Source organism: Barbatula barbatula (genome assembly GCF_947034865.1).
Source record: "Barbatula barbatula genome assembly, chromosome: 16".
Classification (NCBI taxonomy): domain Eukaryota; kingdom Metazoa; phylum Chordata; class Actinopteri; order Cypriniformes; family Nemacheilidae; genus Barbatula; species Barbatula barbatula.
This window is the reverse complement of record NC_136779.1, coordinates 22,259,435-22,280,819: the sequence shown is the minus strand read 5'-3', so window position 1 is coordinate 22,280,819 and position 21,385 is coordinate 22,259,435. Positions and strand designations below refer to the sequence as shown.

The following is a 21,385-nucleotide window of genomic DNA, read 5'->3' as shown; positions in this document are numbered from 1 at the left end:
TCTAACTAAAAACGGAAAAGTTGTATGAGTTTCAGCGGTACATTTACACGACCACGGCATTTGGGAAATTGAAAACGGACTGGGTCTCAAAGTGAACGTTATTATCGTTTCCACTCTGAAGGCGGTGTTTTCCATAGACGATGACGACATGCGCATGCATATCACACGTTCAGTTTGTTTGCATGCGCGAGTATTCCCCAAACTATAATGGCGGCCTCCGTGCTGCATGTTTGTTCCGTGTGACATACTTATGATCATTTCTCCTGCAAAAAAGTAGATTTACTGCACCAGCGGAGAAATGGTATTTATATACAGACTAGTATAAACACACATACATGCCGACAAAGTGTATTAAAAGTGCTTTTAGATAAATACAGGGTATAAACCTGGCATACATAAAACAGCGTTTTTATACGTTTTCCCAGATTCCTGTAAATGCAGATCGTTTTGACAACGCTGTCGTGTGTACCTGCAAATTTCAAAAAATGCAAAGTTAAAACTTTTCTGTTTTTTATCGTGTAAACGTACTTTACGATAGAGACAGTTTGAGTTTGATACTGCATATGCAGAATCATGATCATTTATCGCTGTTGAGAGAACGTGAATGTCAAGATGCACACACAGAGAACAGATGACATGTTCATCATTACATGTCTGTTTTACATTCTTCTTCATGTGAATCACACAGAACTGATGTATCAGATCCAAAACATCTCTATAGCAACAGGTTCAGTCATAATGAGATGGGTCAACGTCTGCTTGTTCAGTTTCAAATACTGAATCAGAGAAAATGAGTCGGGAAGGAAATGAATCTTTGACAAGCAGTTGATTTGAAGATTGTGTTGATGTCAATATTGTTCATGCCTTTATAAAACAGTTCTCTAATCTGCTTGGATATTTCACCGATAACAGCACACCAACACTGTTTCTGTTACTACACTTGACTTTTGTTTTTGTAAATAGTTTAAACAAAAGTTGTGTCACTAATGTGTCTATATGTCAGTTAACTGGTATTTTTTGTATTCAAGTAATATTAACACAAATATATTGAATATTATACCTGCCTGATACTAATGTTTGAAAGATGTCACAGTGACTGTAGTCATTTTGCTTGCATACTGTAAATAAAAGTACTCGTACTAAGAATAGTATGGAAGTGTGATTTTGCTCTTCTGGGAATGTGACCTTTATTCTTCTGAATCTTTTTCTAACAGTAAACCTCTGGACTATGTTTCAAGCGGCTCAGAAACTGGGAGGATATGAGGTGGTGAGTATTGTTTGACATCCAGTGCCCTTGGCAGTGTGCTTTTTCCTTCAGCTCTCAAAGATTCCTCCAAAACAGCCTGCCGTGTACCGTGTGCCGTTCACTTGACCCCGGCCTGGACGCCCAACTCTCTCAGATCCTAATTTGGCCTGAACGCTCGCAGTTGTTGTCAAATCTACAAGTGGAAAACACGTGTAACCCTTTTTTTTGCGGTGGAGAGAATTGGCCGGGGTGCGTTCAGTGCCCATGTTAAGACTCTTGAGGGACTGTTATTGTGCAATGAGAAAACTGTGCAATAAAAGGACTTTGCTTGGCAGCTTATCTGACATCTGTTCTGCTGAAATCATTCAAGTTTCCTCTACGCAACGGGTTTTTCTGATCGTTTCAGTAATGTTACAGTATTCGTATGTCTGTGCTGAAGGCAGATTATCAGCCAACAGGAAAACACTTGTTGCTTATTTTCTCTTCCCATCTGGCGTATTGATAGCGCCGGCCGCCTCTCTCGCGCTACGCTAACGGTTACGTCCCCGAGCGGCTACAGTACAAAGCTCAGATTCATTCAGCTGCACGACGCTTCTGACATCTGTAAAGATCATCACTGTGCAGGACACACCATGATGTCATTGGAAACATTGCTCAGAAAGATCCGATTCAGTTCCTCTCACGGGGTTGAACTCTTGAGTACTGAAACCTGACAATGGGCATTTAAAAAATAACAGCGCTCTTGCCATAGAAGAACCTTTTGGTTCCATACAGAACCTTTAACATCTGAGGAACCTTTCTGTTTGAAAAAAGCTTCTTTGTGGCAAAAAAGGTTCTTCAGATTATAAAAAAGTAAGATGGAGATGTTTCTTTACAGAACATTTGTCTGAAAGGTTCATTGTGGAAACAAAAATGTTTTTTTCTATGGCCTCGCCGTGAACAACCTTTTTAGCAGCTTTATTTTTAAGAGAGTATTATGACGGCAGGAGTTTATAAAAGGCGTCAAACCTGCAGACGCTTTTAAAGTCTTCTGCGTTTGACAAGATTTTAGTTCACGCATCTCTGTGGCTCATATACTGGAACATCGCACATATTTCACATGCGTTCATTTCCATCTGCTTTCCCATGGAGTCTGTTTTATAGAGAAGAGCTGCAGGAAACAGCCATTTAAAATCATTCGCTGAATGCACTGAAGGTCTCTCATGGACACTAAAGACTGTATATGTATGATGTTCCGTTCGAGGACATCAGTGTCGTTTCAAAATGACCTCGCATCAGACATCATGTACTGTGTGTGGTCGGTGTATAATATAAAAGATCTTTCTAATACGACTCAATTGACCGTCATAAGTTCAACACTCAACGGCAAAGAACATATTTAAATAATGGGATATTAATGTATCTGCATTGATTATGGAATCTCATTTCAGATCACGGCTCGCCGGCAGTGGAAAAATGTATACGATGAACTGGGCGGAAACCCGGGAAGCACCAGCGCCGCCACGTGTACACGCCGACATTATGAGAGGTTTGTCTATATCGCTATATGAAACATTAAGACTCAATCTGAAGAGCTGTCAATCTCAAACCTCTGAGAGATTCGGGGAAAGGAAACACTTTTAATAACATAAGTGTCGAAACGTGTTGAGAATAAAAGAAAAGCACGTAAAGACTGAATTCTGTGTATTTTACCTCATTCAGTCATTTAGTCGTTTTATACTCGCTTGTTTCTTTTGAACCTCGAGTGAAGCTCTTTTTACACAGATGTCAGACTTTGATGTGTTATGAGAAAATAATGGACACGTTCATCTGTCAAGTATGTCCTTGTCTGGGTTGTCCATCATCCTCCTGCAAGCCTGTTTAACATAAGCCGGTTTTTATTCAATATCCAGTGAAATGAACCACATCATAAAATACATCAATACCATGAAATGAAATAACTTTATTGGCTCGTGTAATATTTTAGTCACTTCCAGCGATGAATCGATTTCACTTTGCCCGGCATTATTGTGAATATGGCGCAGGTTATGGGCTGGTCTAGAGAGGTGTACGTGATGTTCTGAAGGTTTATGTGACGTGTGTTTGTCTTGTGACCGGCTCTTGGAGAGGTTAAGTAGGACAGGACAGGTGAAGTTTGTGTTCTCCCATCATCAAACCTCAGGCCCAGTCAATAGGCACCAATATATATATATATATATCTGTTCTGAGATTAACAGGCTGTCAGAAGCCAATGAATTAGTTGAGTAAACGAAGGCGATCAGAAGCGATGGGTCGATCCGTCCGCTCTTTTCATAGAAGTCCTCTCACACGTCTGCCCTGGACACAGATGGGAATAAAGATGTCTGAGGTTTTTCCCCTCAGTTCTGTGAAACAAGCCAAACATGCCTTGATCTTTTCTCTCCCTCCCTCTTTAGGTTAAACCGAGTTCTTATAAGATTTCTTACTGTTAAGTACTTCCTAGTCTTTGAAGAATCTGAACTCACTGCGAGCTTTCTTAAGCCGATATGGAGTCATTCCAAACAAAGACTGCGTCTGCGCTTTAACAGACATGTCATCTCTCGGTGTATTCTGAATGTCTTCAGTTGGTTTACGGCAGACGAGAGTTCACACGTGTATGCCGGGATGTTCTTTATAAGAAAGTCTGAATGAGGAAACAAAACGTTGCAACGTTTGCTAAAGAATTCCTTTGATGTCTGTCACAGTTTGTCTTCCGTCAGTAATATTTGCTTCATTATCTGAAGAGATTTTGTGTTGCAGAGGAAGAGAAACAAATGTAGATTACAAATTAGGTCATAAAAATGATATCAGTAACCTTGAAAGAGACTGCGGCATTCCCCCCCCTCTGGTGTTTAATGATGTAGGTCAGTGCCACTGATCAATCTGGCCGTGCTTATTTATTTAATCTTCCTTTTCCCAAAGAGAGAGAGAGCAAGGGAGAGAAAGATCTTTGTTCCACAGTGAATGCCTTTGCAGATGAATCTCGTGCAGCATTCGTCTTTCTGCCGCTGAGCTCCATTTTGTTGCGGTGTGAGATATTATTATGCTTTTTAAAACAGCTCCGCGGACGATTGCTCAATGCACTCGCTGCCACAAACACAATCCATATCAGACAGCGTATTGCTTTACGTAATGTTTGAATAATATTTGCTAGACCGCATGCAAATATGATCTTGCTTTCAATGGATTTTTCATCGTAATGCAAGGGCTCACTAAATACTGCATTGCTAAATATAGTGAAGCATGTTATGAATGCAACATGACCGGCTGCTTTGATTCGGCGAGTGGGGTTTTGAAAGTAAAACGGCATACTTTGAAGTAAAGTGTAATTTGCCAGTTTTTATTTGTAGGACTTGGAGCACAGAGCAAGATCCTGGCGGTACTTGACTATTGATTTTTGTATGCCCTTTAGAAGGAGTGTAGCCTCACGCCTCGCAGGAGCAATCCTTGAACCCTGAGCCCGTACCACAGAGTTTTAATGCATCTCCATAAGTGGAGTTTAATGATGTGTCTTTGAAGGAAGCCTTTTTCCCAGCGTGCATTGCAACAGCTGTTTCTGTCCCCAGAGGTGTGTCAGCATCGTTTCTGACTGCAGGTTAAACAATATTCCTGTGCTTTTTTAGGCCTTAAAATCATAAACAAGAGCCATACAAAGACCCAATGTTAGTAATGACCATCATTGATTGACATGTATGTCTGATGTTGTGTTTGTCAGCGGTGTGACATTGTGCTTGTGACGCTGATGTGAAACCTCATTAAATCCCCAAGTGATCTCATTTCTTGAGCATCATTATTTGCATGTCCATTTACAGCCGCACTTTCATGTTCTTCAACAAGAGAAACTAACACGAGTCTGAAGATGATGAATTATCTGTCAGAGTCTTCTCGGTTAAGATGATGTTCTGAGGAAAATGTGCCAAAGATCAAAGAGTCAATAACTGTCGAGTCGTTTTTATTCAATTCAATACAATTCATATAGAATGAAATAATAAGAATAATGTATATTAATGCAAAATAAATAGTTATGTGTTATTTAAGCAAACACAGTCTGGAAATTAAGGAACCGGCATTAAAGCGGACCTGCTGCTGTCGTTCATTTGAAACTTTTTACTTAAATAAGATTCAAATAAGAACGTTCTTAAGATACAATTTAAGATGTTTGTTTAGTACACAATAGCTGTCGCCTCCTCTGAGGTGAGTCACTTTACCCAAAAATGTAATAAATGTAACAAAAGAGTAAATATTGGTTAAATAGTCAAAACTGTGATATGTGTAACGTTTAAAACAACTGCTTAAAATAACAAAGATGTCCTAACTTTAAAAGCACTTTTTTATGAAGTGATATAATATTACGCAGTACAAAAACTTGATTCTGAAATGAGTATTTAAAGAGAAAATGTGAGTAAAGTGTGAACCTGTACAGATGACTTATGTGTGTATTTAGAATGAGGAGATGAGAAGCGTTTAAGGACTTTTTTGTTTCGTAACGGTCACAATATGGATGTAGTTAAATTTTCCATGTTTGTTTCATGTAGGTTTTATCAGTCGGATGTTTGGCTGAGGACTGAAGAGATCGCCTCTGTAATATAACGTCTTTAAATCACCGCTCAGTAAAGTGTCTTTCATTCTCTCCGCATCACATCTAATTCCAACACAGGCAATATTTCACGGAGAGGACGTCAGTCTGTACATATGACAGAAAGCACCGCTGGCTGTGCATTATTTGTAGTGTTTAATAATTAAAGTTGGCTTTTGAAAGTTAAAGGGTTTTAGGCTGAAGGGAGTGAGGGAGGTCATTTCAGGTCTAAAGGCCAAAAATGTAAAAAGACCCCTCCACCCCACCCCAGTCTAGATTAGTTCAAGGGTCAAATTCTCAACTAAACCTTTCCGGCGTTATGTGAAGCTCAGGGAACAATGTCTGTTTTCTCTATGATGAATTCAACATTTCCCCCTGCGGAGAAAAGACGTTTTTTCCTCCGAGTTCTTTATTTGTTTCCCTCTCTCAAAAGAGCTGAAGTTTGATCCCAGCAGTGAGGACGGATGTGTTTCTGAACGCTCTGGTTTGAGGTTTTGGGGTTTTCTCCGTCCTCGGGCCCTGCTGCTCTGCTGTAACCTCCATTATGTCCAATAAGTATGTCCTGCGGTTGTTTGTTTAACATTCATTAAGCATGTGAAGCTGCGTGTTTGCTTTACTGTGTGCGCAGATGAAAAGTCAAGTCTCCATCAGGCGATGTGTTTAATATGCAGTAATGTCACGTCTCTTCTGCACCAAAACAGCACAGTGAGACCCATTCTTCATGTCGACAAGTGTTTGTCTTGGTTATAATGGTTTGTGGACTGAGAGAGAGATTCTGATAGCACTCAAACATGCTAAAAATAGAGCTGAAAGAGTTGATCTTGTTTTGTTTCACTTCCTGTTCTGTGTAGTCTGATGGACGGGTGTAGCGCCCTCTTGTGACAAACACATGGAAGCGTAGCAGTTAGAAATACTCGCCATATAAAATAGTGACAGCACGCTCATGACGGTGTGAATCTAACTCCAACATTTCACCATGATTGCAAAATAACTTCATTTATATTTTGTATTCAAGATTTTCTGACATTGTAACCTTGGTTTTGGCATTTCTTATACACAGAAGTGACTGTAAATACAGTAAACTGTATGCGGCAAAACAGATTATTATTCATGTTTTTATATAATGTTTTATAACATTTACATGGTCATTTAGAGACACTTTTATCCAAAGCGAGTTGAGCTAAACAAAGGAATCAATTGGAAGGACAACAAAAAGCATAAGTGCAAGTCTCATTATAGCCTACCGCAGTATACAGAGATAAGTTGTAAATGTATAGAAATATTATTATAATTTTTTTTATAAACATTTTAAGTAGAACAGAGATAGATATTATACAGTAAATACATGAATTGTATTACTTCACCAAAACAAAACTGTTGATCGATTGATATTGCCTGGAATCCACAAATAAAAAACGTGATTTTCAAAAACTCTTCATTTATACTGTAAATATACAATTATTGAATTATATTTTGAATCAGTTAAACAAGCACAGCAAAGTTAAAATGATCAGGTTTTTTTGCTTTACAGTAAGAACAATCATATATTTGGCTCATTCTTTTATCAAAGGGACATGCAGTGATTTACAAAGGAACAAAGTACATGTTAATAATATTGATTATATTTATAGATTTCACCAGGAATACTTGCATCGTGGTGATGAGAAACTGTTCAATTGTGAAATAAATTCTCATTTATTTGGATCGGGTTCAGCGAGAGTCACACATCTGCTGCTGTCATGTGTGTTAAATCACATTCATATAGATCTGATGAAGGTCGATCAAGCTTGAGTTTACATCATATAATCTGCTCTTCAAACGTTTCTTCTTGAATTTCTTTCCGTTACTGTGGCAACACTGGATGGTCTGACTGTTATTATTCCAATGCGAGTCGATGGGATTATGTAATGCTTATGTAAATCAACAGTTATTTGTGCATGAGTTATTTCAGCACACAGAGGAAAGCTGAGCGGGAACGGTGAGGTGTTGTTGTTCTAAAAGCGACTGCAGGGGCGGCCTGTTAAATAACACTGAGATGATGTTTGTATAAGACAGAGAAGCCTGAACGACTCGTAGGACATCTTTAATTCACACCGGTGAAAACCAGATGAAGCCGTTCCTCGCCGTTGACCTCACAGGGATGTGGAGTCACAAATGAGATTTCTGTCATAATACAGGAGAGCACCTGGAGTCTCTTGTCATTTTAGAAAACATCTCAGTAACGTCTCGATCGATCCGTGCTCATTTCGGTTCATTTCCCTAACCGAGAACCGACACTTGTTATCCGAACGTTAACTGATAAGGGCCCTATTCTCACGATCTAAGCGCATGGTTTAATGCATACTGCGGAGGTGTCCGAATCCACTTTTGCTAGTTTAAAGGCTGGAAAACGTTTGGCGCGCCCGGGCACATGGTCTAAACGGATTGCTTTAGGTGTAACGTTCAGTAAACCAATCTTCTTCCATTCCCTTTCAGAGCCAGTTGCGCTCCCGCCATGTCGGATTCTCTATTTACACGGCTTAGCGTGTAAATACTGTCTTCTGTTGTTACTCTCTTTTAAGAAATCAATTTCAATTTCAGACAAAAGTCAAACAAATTAGAGAGAGCGAGAGCTCCTGTAAGACTCCAGAGGTTTATTTACAGTCATTTATCTGAACACACGTGGAATGGTCGATATCATCCGTGTGTTGGACCTCATTCAGCCGGGCTTTAGTCGTAATTGAGGTGTAAAATCTGACCTCATGTTTAGTGTCCTCGGGCTTTCAGTTCCGCCGGCTCCTGTGGTTGCGCTCTCAGCAGATGAAGTTCTCCTCTTTTGGTTCTTCATTACATCCAGCAGGGTCTGTTCTCAGTGCAGAAAACACCACGGACCTCAGGACAGCTTCTTCCTTCAATGTACCAACAGAAGCTATAAAAACACAAAATGACAGGACATAAAATACCGCTCACCATCGATACCCAACACTGTAGACTTCCAGTTATACACTTTACATCTCTCATCATCTGCATGTGGACGTCTGGAGGAATCTGTTTTTGTTCTGGTGTTGCTCATGAGATTGAATGGATAATGTTTTATTTGAAATATCAACTGTATGATGAAGAAAAGTTGAGTCGATTGCCAAAATTGGCCTAATTCGAATGGAGTTGCTTATATAAATGAGTGTTTTATAATGCTGGGTTCACACCAAACGCGAATGAAACTAGTAAAGAGTACAGTAGACGCGTACAGACGCGAACGTGCAGCAATCTCGTCTTCCGCGAAGTTTGAAAATATTTGTCATTTCGCGTCACTCGCGCGGAAATAACTTTTCCCGCGAGCAATAAAGAGCGTGGAACGGAACGGAAAAGTTCGAAATTCGCGATAACAAAATGACAAATATTTTCAACCTTTGGGGCGTCTGCACCGCCTGGAGGGGTTCACGTATGAACGTCTTTGCATTGACTTTGTATGTAATTTACTGAGAGAATCTCATTAGCATCTCAGCTGAGAGAAGTTCTCTTTATTAGCTCACAGTATACACTACAGTCTCCAGGCTTACAGAATCTCCGACATCATTATTTGAATAAATGAATCACTGACTGGCCATGTGGGATTTTCTTACGAAGATAAAGGTTAGGATCGTGGTTTTCCGAGCTCGCCATGAGCGCATGTAACCATTTTTTGGATGTTTGCCAATGAGCGTTTGTACCTGGAAACAGTATATGGTGGTGCGTGACGTCAGACTAAACAACCGAATATTTATCACTGTACTGTATACACAGACTATAATAAATTCATGCCTTGAGAAATTCTTGTTTTTCCTGGCTTGCCTGTCTTTTATGATTCACTTGAGCAGGGTTAAGGTGTCTCATAAACTGTGACTTTGAGGCGTTTTTTTATGTTAGTGGTTTGAATTAGGCTTTAGTGGATTCATACAGTAAGAGGGGTTTGCTAAAGTAAGCATCGCTAAAACTATCATCACACTTTGGATTCAAGGTTTGTTCACCTGCCAGACCATAAGTATTCAGCACATAACTCCCACAGATTGACATTAAACATTCACAGATGGAGATGGACACCCTAGCAACCTCTTAGCAACGGCCGAGCTCTTTACATTCCTGATCTTGTGTCTGTGATGGGTGTGATTGGCTGTCTTTAGTTTTCAAGCGATGGGGGATTTGGGGGTCTTTCACAGCACCTGAACATTACACAACTTATGTTTTTACACAGTTTTGTGATTATGATGCAGTCGGGACTGTGTAGTATTTTTGGAAAAAACTATGCACCATATAGATGAAAACATTTAAAAGAATACTTTTAATGTTAATAAATCAAATGCTTTTTTATTGTATAAATATTTTATTTATATTTAAAAATATTATTTATATTTAGTTGAAATCACACTTGTGTATTTGCTTCCATAGACACATACTGTAAACGGTTGAAACAAAATTTCTCTGATGAAGAGGGTTTTGACTTGGAAACGCTGTTTTCATTGAGCAGAAATGTCATAACACAGAACAAACATGATATGAAGACGGGTCTGGGATGCTCTTCAGATGTTGAGAGCTCAGCCGGACGCTGGTGACATCACTGGAGGTTAGACAAGACCTGACATGTGACCTGGAAGCTTGTTGTGAATGAGACGCGTGCGGTTTCCAGCCACACGTGTCCAGTTGATCATCACATTCACAGCATCATGAAGGCTTCTGGTTCATATGTGACGGAACGGTACATCTGGCCTTTTTTAGAAGGTCTTTATCTTTTCTTGTTCGCATCTCTTTGATGTGTTGTGTTTTCAACCTTGATCTTAACATGTCACAAATGTGCACATTTTACTAGTGACATAGAAATAAGTTGTAAAATAGATTAATAGTCACATCATTCCTTGTTTTTTTTTCATGTTTTAATGAAAATGTCAGTTCTCAAGTATTAATAAACAGGGAAGGAAAGCCATCCACAGATAAAGTTGTGCGGTTTAACTAAAGTTGAATTCTCTCAACAAAAGCCAATCTCTGCCCTTGCTGTGCTCTCTCTCTCTCTGTCTGTGTCATAAAGGAACATTTAATTGCATATTTCCAGTTGTTGGCATCGGTGCCGGCTCTATGAAATACAGTTGTGTTGCTGTCTATCTGCCAGCTGCTGAGCTCAATGAAAATAACAAAAATGTAAATCTCACATACGCCCTCAACCTCTTCAAAACGTTTCCCCTCTGAGGAAACACTCCACAGCTCAACTTGTAAGGAATGATTTTCCGAGTGCTTTTTTTCTTGGAAATGGGAAGGAACAGTGACTTGTTATTGCCATAAATGGTCTTGTGTAGAGAATGAGTTGAGATTTATTTCCTGACTTCTCTCACCTTACGAGCGGGACGGGGTTATTATTTCCATTCTTATCTCGATGCACTCACGCACAGAAAATCCAGACGTACATGCGCAAATACAAACATGCCTCTGGAGAGAATATCAAGGTGATTATTTGGCAGATCTCGGTAAGAGAGGGTTTGCAAAACTCCCGTTCGTTCCAGACGAGAGATATTTGGGAGGATTAGCCGTGAACAAGATAAGTCATTGTGTGCATTATTAGGCCTCCGCTATGTAAACACGGATTGAAACATTACAGTGTTATTCAGGTATTTGGCAGCTGTCCGCTATTTTCATTTGACTGCGAGGCCCGAGTCGTTTTCCACTTTTAGCAGCTGTAACATGTTTAAACTCTTGTGGTAATGGGATCTGAAGATGAATGTTCCCTCCGGGGCCGCTGTTTAACTTTGCCGCTGGCCGGACGCCAAACCTCAGCCGGCATAGTTCTCCTGCACGGCCTGTCTGAACGTGCTCGGTTCGGCCCGGACATCTCTGTGTCCAATAAACACACGGCTCCAAACTAGATTTCCAAACTGAATTCCTGACAGATGTTATTAAGGCACAATGAAGAAAGAAGAGACCAGCGTTTGTGCGGTAGTGATCCGGTTGATACGAAAGAGGAGAACCGGCTCTGAAAGGCCGGTGTTGTATTAAGGGCTTTTTCTGGACCTTGTTTTGCATTCGTGGTTTGTAATTGGTGGGACTTGACGTGTTTTTTTATATATATTTAAATCACAAATAATATTCATATATTTTTACACCTAAATAAAGAAAATAAAGAAAAAGTAATAAAATATACAGAAACAACCCATATCTTTAAGACCTCCTATTACAGGACACAAATTACACATGAATAACATTATTCCATTGAACATGTCTCCGTTCTCATTTTCTATAAAAGACATAAAAGGGGTTCCAGGCATCTTCAAAAGCTTTGTATTTGCATTTAATAATATACGTTTTTTCTCCATTAACATATTTAGTTCCATCTCTGTGAACCACCTCAGTATTCGTGATGCCTCTAGCTTTTCCCAGTGAAGTGCAATAAGGCGTTTAGCTTGCCAAATACTCATAGAAATAAAAGTATATTCACTCGATTTAAGATTATTATGATATAAATGTATTAAAAAAGGGACATTAACATCAATTTATTTTGTTTATCATTCTGCGAAGTGTATTTTGATGATGTTAAGGTGGATCTGTTTTATTCCTCAAACAGTTCCCAGCCAGACTCATTCATCACATGCGACGCATTATACAAACTACACAAGCAGAAACGCGTCTCAGATTCCCGTGAACCAGCAAAACTGTCATGTCCTGAAATAAATCATTATCCTCTACGGACCGCTTGACTTTCATACCTTCAGTTTCTTCCTAAAAGAATATCTTGGATCTTTGCATCATTTGTATTTTTAAGGTCTCTTCACTATGCCTTCTTTCATTTATAATGCTTTCTAAATGCCTTTTATTTATATATATATATAAACATACATTGTTTCCAAAATGAGATTTTCAAAGTGTTCAAAAATCTAGTTTTTTATTGTGCATTCCGATTACTATCAATCAAACTACAGTTGGTTGTTTTGATGAAAGCCATAATAACTCAAAAAATACATGATAACATAATAAAAATCAAGATTTTTTGAAAATCTCATCTTCATATACTGTAGATGTTATGTGTTTTAACACGCCTTATAGTCAACCTGTCAGACTTAGACTTTTAATAATCATTTAAAACACCTTTTTTAGTTTTTGTTACTTATTTGGTTACTGAGGAAACGCATACAATATAAACCTTATCACATGTTGAACAAGAAGACATTGTTTGAAGTGTTTCAGAGTTCACAGTAAAAAGTAAGGCGTATGGATTGATGACGTCATGCGTGAGTTTGTGTAAGATAACAGATGATTATTATCATCAGGGAAGGAAGACAATAAAGCGTCACTCCTCATTCCACTAACCCGTCTCACTTTCCTCTTTTCCTCAGGCTCATTTTGCCCTATGAGAGATTTACCAAAGGAGAGGAGGACAAACCGCTCCCCCCCTCCAAATCCCGCAAACAAGAGAGTGGCGGTCCGGAGGGGCCTGTCAAAACAAAACTGACAGTCATCAAGCGACCTAAAGACGAACAAAATGCAAAGTGTCGGACTGAAAAGGAGGTCTCGGGGAAAGTCCCAGAACAGGTCGGTATTTCAGTCTTGAACATCATTATTACATCGATTCCATTTCCAGAAATGATGCTGACACTGATCCCAGAACAGCTTTCCACATTTCATTTCACAACTCAATAAACATATATTATGTGCATTCCTGCTTATTTACCAGCATTTTACAGACGTGAACACATGAAAACTCCACACGTGATATTATGTTAATCGTGGAGAGCGAATAATATGTCTTTCTGATATATTATTATTTCTTATCATACAATGGTCATCTGTCAATCACCTCACACAACGCAGCTTTTATTTCGAGATTTCGAGTCCGGAGGGAAACAGTGTCGTGTCTGAAAGTTACAATAAACAACACGTATCTAATGATCAGAGTCGAGGACCCACGCTGCTTGAATACATTAAAAAACAAATGATGATGGGTCATTTACTGTCTGTCGGTGTGGCTTTTCTTCAGAAATGGGAATTTTTGGGCAATGATGTATCGGTGTGATCAAAGCAAAGACTTTCCTGTAGAAACGATGTTCATCTGTCCGTCTGAAACCATGTGACTTGTAGACTGAGACTGATTCCGTATTTCTGTAAATCTGTTTAAATTACCTTCACAAATCAATCAAAATAATCTCCTCGTGGATAAAATCATGACAGGATTCCTTTTATAAACAAGATCTGTTGTGTTCAGAGCCGCTGCCATTGCAGATGTTTTCACATCTGATAAACTAACATGAAAGGGCCAATTCATTCTGTTTTTTTCTTCTCATAGAAATTGCAAGAACAGGGCTTATTTTTATCCACGAAAGCCGATAAATCCATGGTGATTTGCAAATGTCTCTCCAGTTAAGCATAAATATGAAAAAGAAGAGCGCGGCTGTAGAACAGAATGAAAATGCAGTTATTATTTTCACATGAATAAGCAAATGATTACAGACAAGATGAAAGGAGTGTTTGAATTGTCAAAGTTAGACACATTTCAGAGGCATTAAGCGGCACGTGTTCATGTCTGCCACACGTGAAAGGCATTGTAGATTGTGGTGTGGAAACAAAAAGGCCGGTGTGGATTCTTTTCCAGAGCTCATCTGTCTGTTATGTTGTGTCATTTGCAAAACCATGTAATTGATTGTACATTGTACAAGACAGAAAATAAAAATGGTGTTCAGAGCTATAGATCTCAGAGAGGAGAGACAGAAGTTAGTCATGTACAGATGCTCTGTTCCTCCTCAGGCATCACATACAATCACACCTATTGAGAGATAAACGCTGAGCCCATTACAGCATTCTCATGGACCCATTTATGACCACTTGTACGAGAACCCAAAGGGCAGGACACAGAGTGACCCCTGAGGTCACCTGATTCACCACGCTTAAAGACGTTCTCAAAGTTTTGCCTTTTAAAAGCATCATTGCAACAGTGGAATAACATTTTCAAGTTCTAAAATGTCGAAATACATATGATTTCAGTATTACAGTATTAGCTAAACATGATTCAATTCTTTAAAGAGATAGTTCACACAAAAATAAAAATGTCGTATTTCGAGTTACAAATCTGAATAAATGTTCTGATGGACACAGAAAGATATTTGGACAAATGTTCTTGGACCCCAATGACTCCCATAGTCAAAAGTCAAGTCAGCTTTATTTCTATAGCGCTTTTGACTATTTTCATTGTTACAAAGCAGCTGTACAAGAAAACATTGACTATAAGTAAAACATATAAGGTTATGCAGGTCAAAACACAGGTCAAATATCAGACACACAATAAATTCCTATATGCAGTGTTAATTAAATAAAACTATCAAATTCTAGCAGCCCCCCCGGCCAGGCAAACAGTGTAAAACAGTCTGCAAACGGTGGCGAGGAACCCAAAACTCCATTGGAGGAGAAAGAAACCTCGGAGGGAAACCAGGCATAACCAGGGGATACCAGTTCCCCTCTGACAAAAACAGCAGCCTCTGCACAAGCTCGACAGTGCTGCACAACAAGACAAAATAAAAAAACATTTAGATTTAAGATTATCATTAATAATCTAATAGCGGCTGAAATTTTGTAGAGTCACCACGTCCTTCGTCCAGCATTTGTCAGGTCTGGGAATGGACTGCGTCCTGCCCGCTCCGGTAACCTTGGAACAATGAGACAAGACTGGCTGAGAGTAGAGAACTGTTCTGCACTCTTTGATGCTACAAACACATCAGTTGTTATTGGAAGTGTCCCTGGTTCCGGTTGATCTAACTAGTGCAGCCTAGATCTTTGAAATATTTATATTATGATAGTGTAGTGTATGCAAGATTAAAAAGATGCGTCTTTAGTCTAGATTTAAACTGACAGAGTGTGTCTGCCTCCCGGACAGTGCAGGGAAGACTGTTCCAAAGTTTAGGCGCTAGATAGGAAAAGGATCTTCCGCCAGCACTTGATTTTGAAATTCTAGGTATTACCAACTGACCGGACGCCTGAGAGCGTAGTGCACGTGATGGACTATGTGGCAAGCATAGACGAGACCGACACAGTACTTCAAACTTTTTAGCCCCAGAGGGTGATTTAATGTGAGACACAACGAAAGGGTTACAGGTGAGTGCAGCTGTGGGGAAGTTAGCTCCTCGTGTGTCCCCAGGATTAAAGGTTGTGCTCGTGCCTCTGTTGAAAGTGGTGAAGTATCTGTGGGCTGGTGAGCAGTGCCTGGAGATCGTCACTCACTGGTCTCTGTTAAAGGGAAAAAACATGCAGGGCTTTATAGGTAATAAGCAAGATTTTAAAGTTTATGCGATGCTTTATAGGTAACCAGTGCAAGATTGACAGAACCGGGCTAATATGCTCATAATTTTTTGTACGTGTAAGAACTCGAGCTGCCGCATTTTGGACCAGTTGGAGTTTTTGTAATAGGCCTGCAGGGCAACCACCTAATAGTGCATTACAGTAATCTAGTCTTGATGTCATAAAGGCATGTATAAGCTTCTCCGCATCTGATGATGACAGCATATGACGTAATTTAGATATATTTTTAAGATGGAAAAACGCAATCTTAGAGGTGTTGGCGACCTGGTTCTCAAATGACAGAGTACTATCGAATATAAAGCCAAGATTCTTAGCTGAAGATGAGGGTTTTATGGAACATCCATCAATAGTTAAGCAGTATTCTTGGTTGTTACGTAGGGCGGTTTTCGGTCCGATAAGTAACACTTCAGTTTTGTCCGAGTTCAGTAATAAAAAATTGCTACTCATCCACTTTTTTATATCGACTATGCATTCCACTATTCGATGGAATTGCTGTGTTTCATGAGGCTTCGAAGGAAATATAAAGTTGCGTATCATCAGCATAACAGTGAAAGCTTACTCCGTGTCGCTTTATTATATCTCCTAGAGGTTACATTATCAAGTCATTTTTCCCTTCTATGGGAGTCAACTGTTTACCGAATTTTCATTTTTGGGTGAACTGTCCAATGCACACCAAAAATAAATGAAAACCCCAATTATTAGATACAGTTTGAAACATTACCTTATAATGTCACGGGGCCAAACGTTGATTGAGAAACAAGTCTGTAATTCCAATTAGACTATTTTAATTTTATTGCTTTGACTATCTGATGTCATGATGAGCCAATCAACAAGCTGTTGGTCTCTGCAGCGTGTAATGAACATGCTATTATCCACATGCACATTTATCCATGTTGAGTAGGGAAATGGAGTGAAAGGGACGAGCCAGACTTTCCTTTGACACCAGCTGATGTCAAACATCTGCGCATCTCTTCCTCCAACACTGATGATGAATAGATGGGCGGAGCTCGTACCTCTGTCACCGCTCTGAAGTTCCGGCAAGCATATGTGGATGAAAGTCATCTCGAGTTTACCCAGAGTGCAAAGCTTGCATCATGCTCGGGATGACAGGACTGGCAGCAGGCGTCTCGCTGTCTCTTCCACACACTTGGGTTTTGCTGACTGGGTTTTATGCTCTCTTTTAATCTGTGTGTATTTTGAGATTCTGGAGGTAGATTTCTTCGATATGGAGCTCGATTTACAGTCTCGATTTTTATTTCATTTGTGATTATAACAGGAGAGAAAAGGTATTTGTGTACAGAGAGTATTGTACTGTAGGCTTTAAGATTCTCAGATTCATGCCAAGCATCATTCAGTGAACTACACGACCTGACTAAGACTAAGATTTCGGCCTTTAGCAAGCGTTGTGTTTGTTTGTTCGGTTGTGTTAGTGGACATTTTAGGTAAGAAACCACCTTTAAACCAAAAGGCTATATACAAACTGACAGCGCCTTTTTCAGCATAATCCAAATGACTGATTGTGTAGTGGTGTAAGAATAAAAGTATTGCATTCTTGCTCTATACATGTAACTGTCATTAACGGTTATTTCTTTATACGTGTGTGTTTAAAGGGACAAGAGGACAAGGAACAAGAGGTGTTGGTAAAGCAGGAGAGCCATCCGGGTCCAGTCATGAAGGAGAGAGAACCTGAAAGTCCTCTTTCTGAAGATGAGGGTGTTCAGCTGGTTGTCAAGGATGAAGAGCAGAAGCCAGTGCTCCACAGCACGTATGAACGTGCAAATGGGATTGTGCTTTCCTCCCTTCCACAAGATGGCGTGCCACTCAAATCAGAGGACTGTGATCCGTTTCCCGTTTCTGCCCCAGCTGTGCCGTTATGCCATGCCCACCCTCTCGCCAACTCACACACAGCAGACCAATGGCAGCATGGGTTGGTGGAGTACAAGGTTCCACCTGGCATCCTCGGAAAGATGGAACCAAAGGAGAGCCACAACCAGGTGGGAATGGTGCTGCCCACTCTGAAGCAGAAACCCCTCACAACTCCAGAAATCCCACCCGAGAGGATTGAAGTCCCTAGAAAGGAAGAAGCGTGCTTCAGTTATAATCCACTCCTCTACCCCAGCGCCAATCCGGGCATCATGTCACCCTTGGCCAAGAAGAAGATGCTGTCCCAGGTCAGTGGCACAGGACTTCTTAATAATTACCCATATGGACCACCACCTCCTTTAGTCAGCAGGAGGTTATCCAGCAGTGGTACAGAGGGGTCAGTCACAGGGCAGCAGAGCTCCCAGACTCCCTCTACAACAGAACCAAACATGGTGATCAAACGGCCATCGGTTATCCAGCATGCTCAGAGCTTTAAGTCCCGGGCTAGTGAGGATAGGAGGTGCTCAACAGACTCCTCTCAGAAAGAAGGGTGTGGTGAGGGAGAACCTCTAGCCCAGTCACAGCCCATCCAGATAAGAGAGCCATATCTTACGAGGAATGACACCCATTCCAGCGTGGAGAAATCGTCTGAGATGCCTCATCCCGGCCAAGCTCCCAGCTTCCTGAGTGACTTTTATTCCTCGCCACACCTGCATGACCTCTGCCGGCAAACCGAGCATCATCTAAACAATGAGCAGATAAGCAAGTATCTCAACAGGGATGCTTACCCTCGGGACTGTGAGACAGCGCAGGGCTTTCCCCCCAACCAGCATCCTGACAGTATGGGTTTGACTTACTGTGCCCGGCTCAGTCAGAAAGATAAGGGCCCGGCCGAAGAAAGGGCAACAGAGGAGCAACCAACTGATTTAAGCCTCCCGAAGCCCTCTCCTCACAAACCGTCCCTTTCCACATTCCCGCATCCCACAATGCAACAGGACATTAAAAACTCTTCTCTATATCAAGCAGGCACCGGTCAGAGCTCAAGCGTAGATTACCATCCCAGGGCTTGTCGCGTTCCTCCCATGACCGTGTCCATGCATAAAAAGGTAGTTGAATCATATCCGAGGGTTCTGGAGAAGGTTCGAGACGGCAGGGCAGAAGACACGTCGGGCTACAAGATGGATGAGATGACTCGGCCCATTCTGGGCAGCAAAAGCTGCCCGCAGAATATCTGCACTACACGGCCACTCAAGAGAAACCTCGAAGAGCTGGAGAGCGGAGCGCCAGAGAAGAAGATCCGGGCCGTGACACCCTTGCACTGCTCGACACAAAGGGACAGCCTAGGGAATGCGCGGACGCCGGAAGCTGACGGCGAGTCGGCGAAGCCAGCGGAAGCCGCGCACGCAGTGCACAGTTACACTATGGAGGGTCACAAGTTCCCGCTGCACTCTCACATTTTCCAAGGGCTGTATCCAGGGGCTTTTGTATCTCAGGTACAGGACATGTGCGAAAGCCTGGGCTCCCACGTCACGCCGACCTACTCTCATCCGCTGCAGTACTTGAAGAACCAGGCTGTGCTCTCACCCCTCATGCCCCCCTTCGCCATTCATTCCTTGATGATGCAGAGACAGTACCTGGCGCCCAACCCCGCCCACATGTACAGGCACCAGTTGGGGACATCGTACGGGGACCTTCTGCACCCTGGCCTCTACCCCATGTCGGCCCTCCACCCTCAGCCGGCGTTCAGTCCCCCTCAGCTCTCTTCAGTGCACCCCAGCACTAAACTCACCTAGGTGACTCAACCCACGCGTAACTCGGACTTGACGCTCTCTGACAAGCACGGTCATACTACGTATCTTACCAATAGCAGTGTTTAAAGACACACGGGAGGCGTCGTTTCTGTTTTCATCATCTTGCCACTCTAGTTTATGATTTGCACATTTCAAAGAACAGGGGCCAAGATGGCGGCTTACACACCGCACTGTTCAAAAGTTTTGGAATACACGTTGCCTTGCCACAGGTGCTCAAGTGGAGATGGGCAGGATTTCCACGGAGGTGTCCAAAGGAATGTCGAGCGACAAATCAGTGCAATGCAACAGTGCTATGTCTGTCTGAAACACTACCACATGATAATGGAAGAGCTGCCTGCTTAACTCTTTTCACATGACTCTTGACTGTGTGTTTTTCTTGTTGTTGTTTAATGTAAAAGTGTGGTTTGTTTTTCAATCCTACAAGGGTTAAGCAATGAGATATCACATTTGATACAGATGCAAACAAAGACAACACAGTATTGCAGTTTGACGTGTTACACGGTTACATGTAAATAAAATGAACTAAGCTTTCCTCGAAGGAATCTTAAACGTCAGTGATGAAATGTGAGGTAGCTTTACAAGCTTCATTGACCACTGTCTGCAACTGGCCTGGCTTTCAGCTCACCGCACACCCGGCCAAACCCGCTGCTGCTCGCCGGGGCCATGTGGAATGTGTTTGTCAAATGTAGGACCGAGGTGCTTGGACATAACCTTCACGAACTGAAGGCGTTTGTCACATCACACGCTACTGTATTCTCAGACTGCTCTGAACTGTGGGGCTCCAGGGCCATTTTGGGCTTTGCTTTTAGGAGGAGAAACGCAGCGTCTACAGAACTACTCGAGTACCTTTTGTATTTGCTGGTGTACACTTGTGAACGCTTACTCAGAGGACTTTTATATCAGGAGAGACGAATGAAATTTCAAACTACATTTGGGGAAATAAGATTTTAGGAGCACTTAGTTAAGCACACGTACAGACTTTCCATCGGTTTCAGTTTAAGGATAGATTGTCAAAATTGGTTTTATTTGGTGTATAAGTTTTAGGTCTGTAAGTGCTGGCAGCAGTCAAATTTGCGTCTGAATTAAATGAAGTGTAACATTTGCTGGAAAAGTTTTTCGTTTAAAACGGCATGATTTCTTTGCACAAAAGATTTTGGGGAAGTACCAAGAGACAATATGAAAGCGACACAGTACTCCTAGGGGTAATCAATTGTATTTTTCTTTCTTTTCTTTGTTTGTTCAGTTGATGTATCGGTAGTAGAAACTAAACTTTAAGAAATGTATTTACTCCAACAGTGTTTGGAGTAAAACTCAAGGTTGCTATGTAACATTTTGTAATGAATAATAAACAGTTTTATAACTTAAAAAGCTGCAGTTCCTCCAGACATGTATGTGTACAATATTACATTTTTATCAAAGGAATTCCACTGGATGTAATGGTTCTAATGGGAACTATAAAACGGTCAGTTCTGGTCCTTAATTCTGATTGTGCCCAGTTCTAAGCCGTTATAAAATACCCTCATTTATAACTGCTGACCGCATTACACAGCCTAAATATCACTTTATTTTATGAATCCTTGCTACGCATGTGGGATAACCGTTTTATAAACG

The 21,385-nt window shown here is 41.0% G+C and overlaps 1 protein-coding gene across 1 annotated transcript in view; it reads left to right on the top strand.

The window, feature by feature from the left end:
* Positions 1 to 21,142, top strand: part of arid5b (AT-rich interaction domain 5B) — a 45,951-nt gene extending 24,809 nt beyond the window's left edge. The window contains exons 4-7 of the mRNA XM_079477182.1: positions 1,215 to 1,267; positions 2,677 to 2,774; positions 13,151 to 13,346; positions 17,711 to 21,142. Of these exons, the coding sequence (XP_079333308.1) occupies positions 1,215 to 1,267; positions 2,677 to 2,774; positions 13,151 to 13,346; positions 17,711 to 19,756 (2,393 nt within the window). The 3' untranslated portion in view covers positions 19,757 to 21,142. The remainder of the gene's footprint in view (positions 1 to 1,214; positions 1,268 to 2,676; positions 2,775 to 13,150; positions 13,347 to 17,710) is intronic.
* Positions 21,143 to 21,385: the final 243 nt, after the last annotated feature.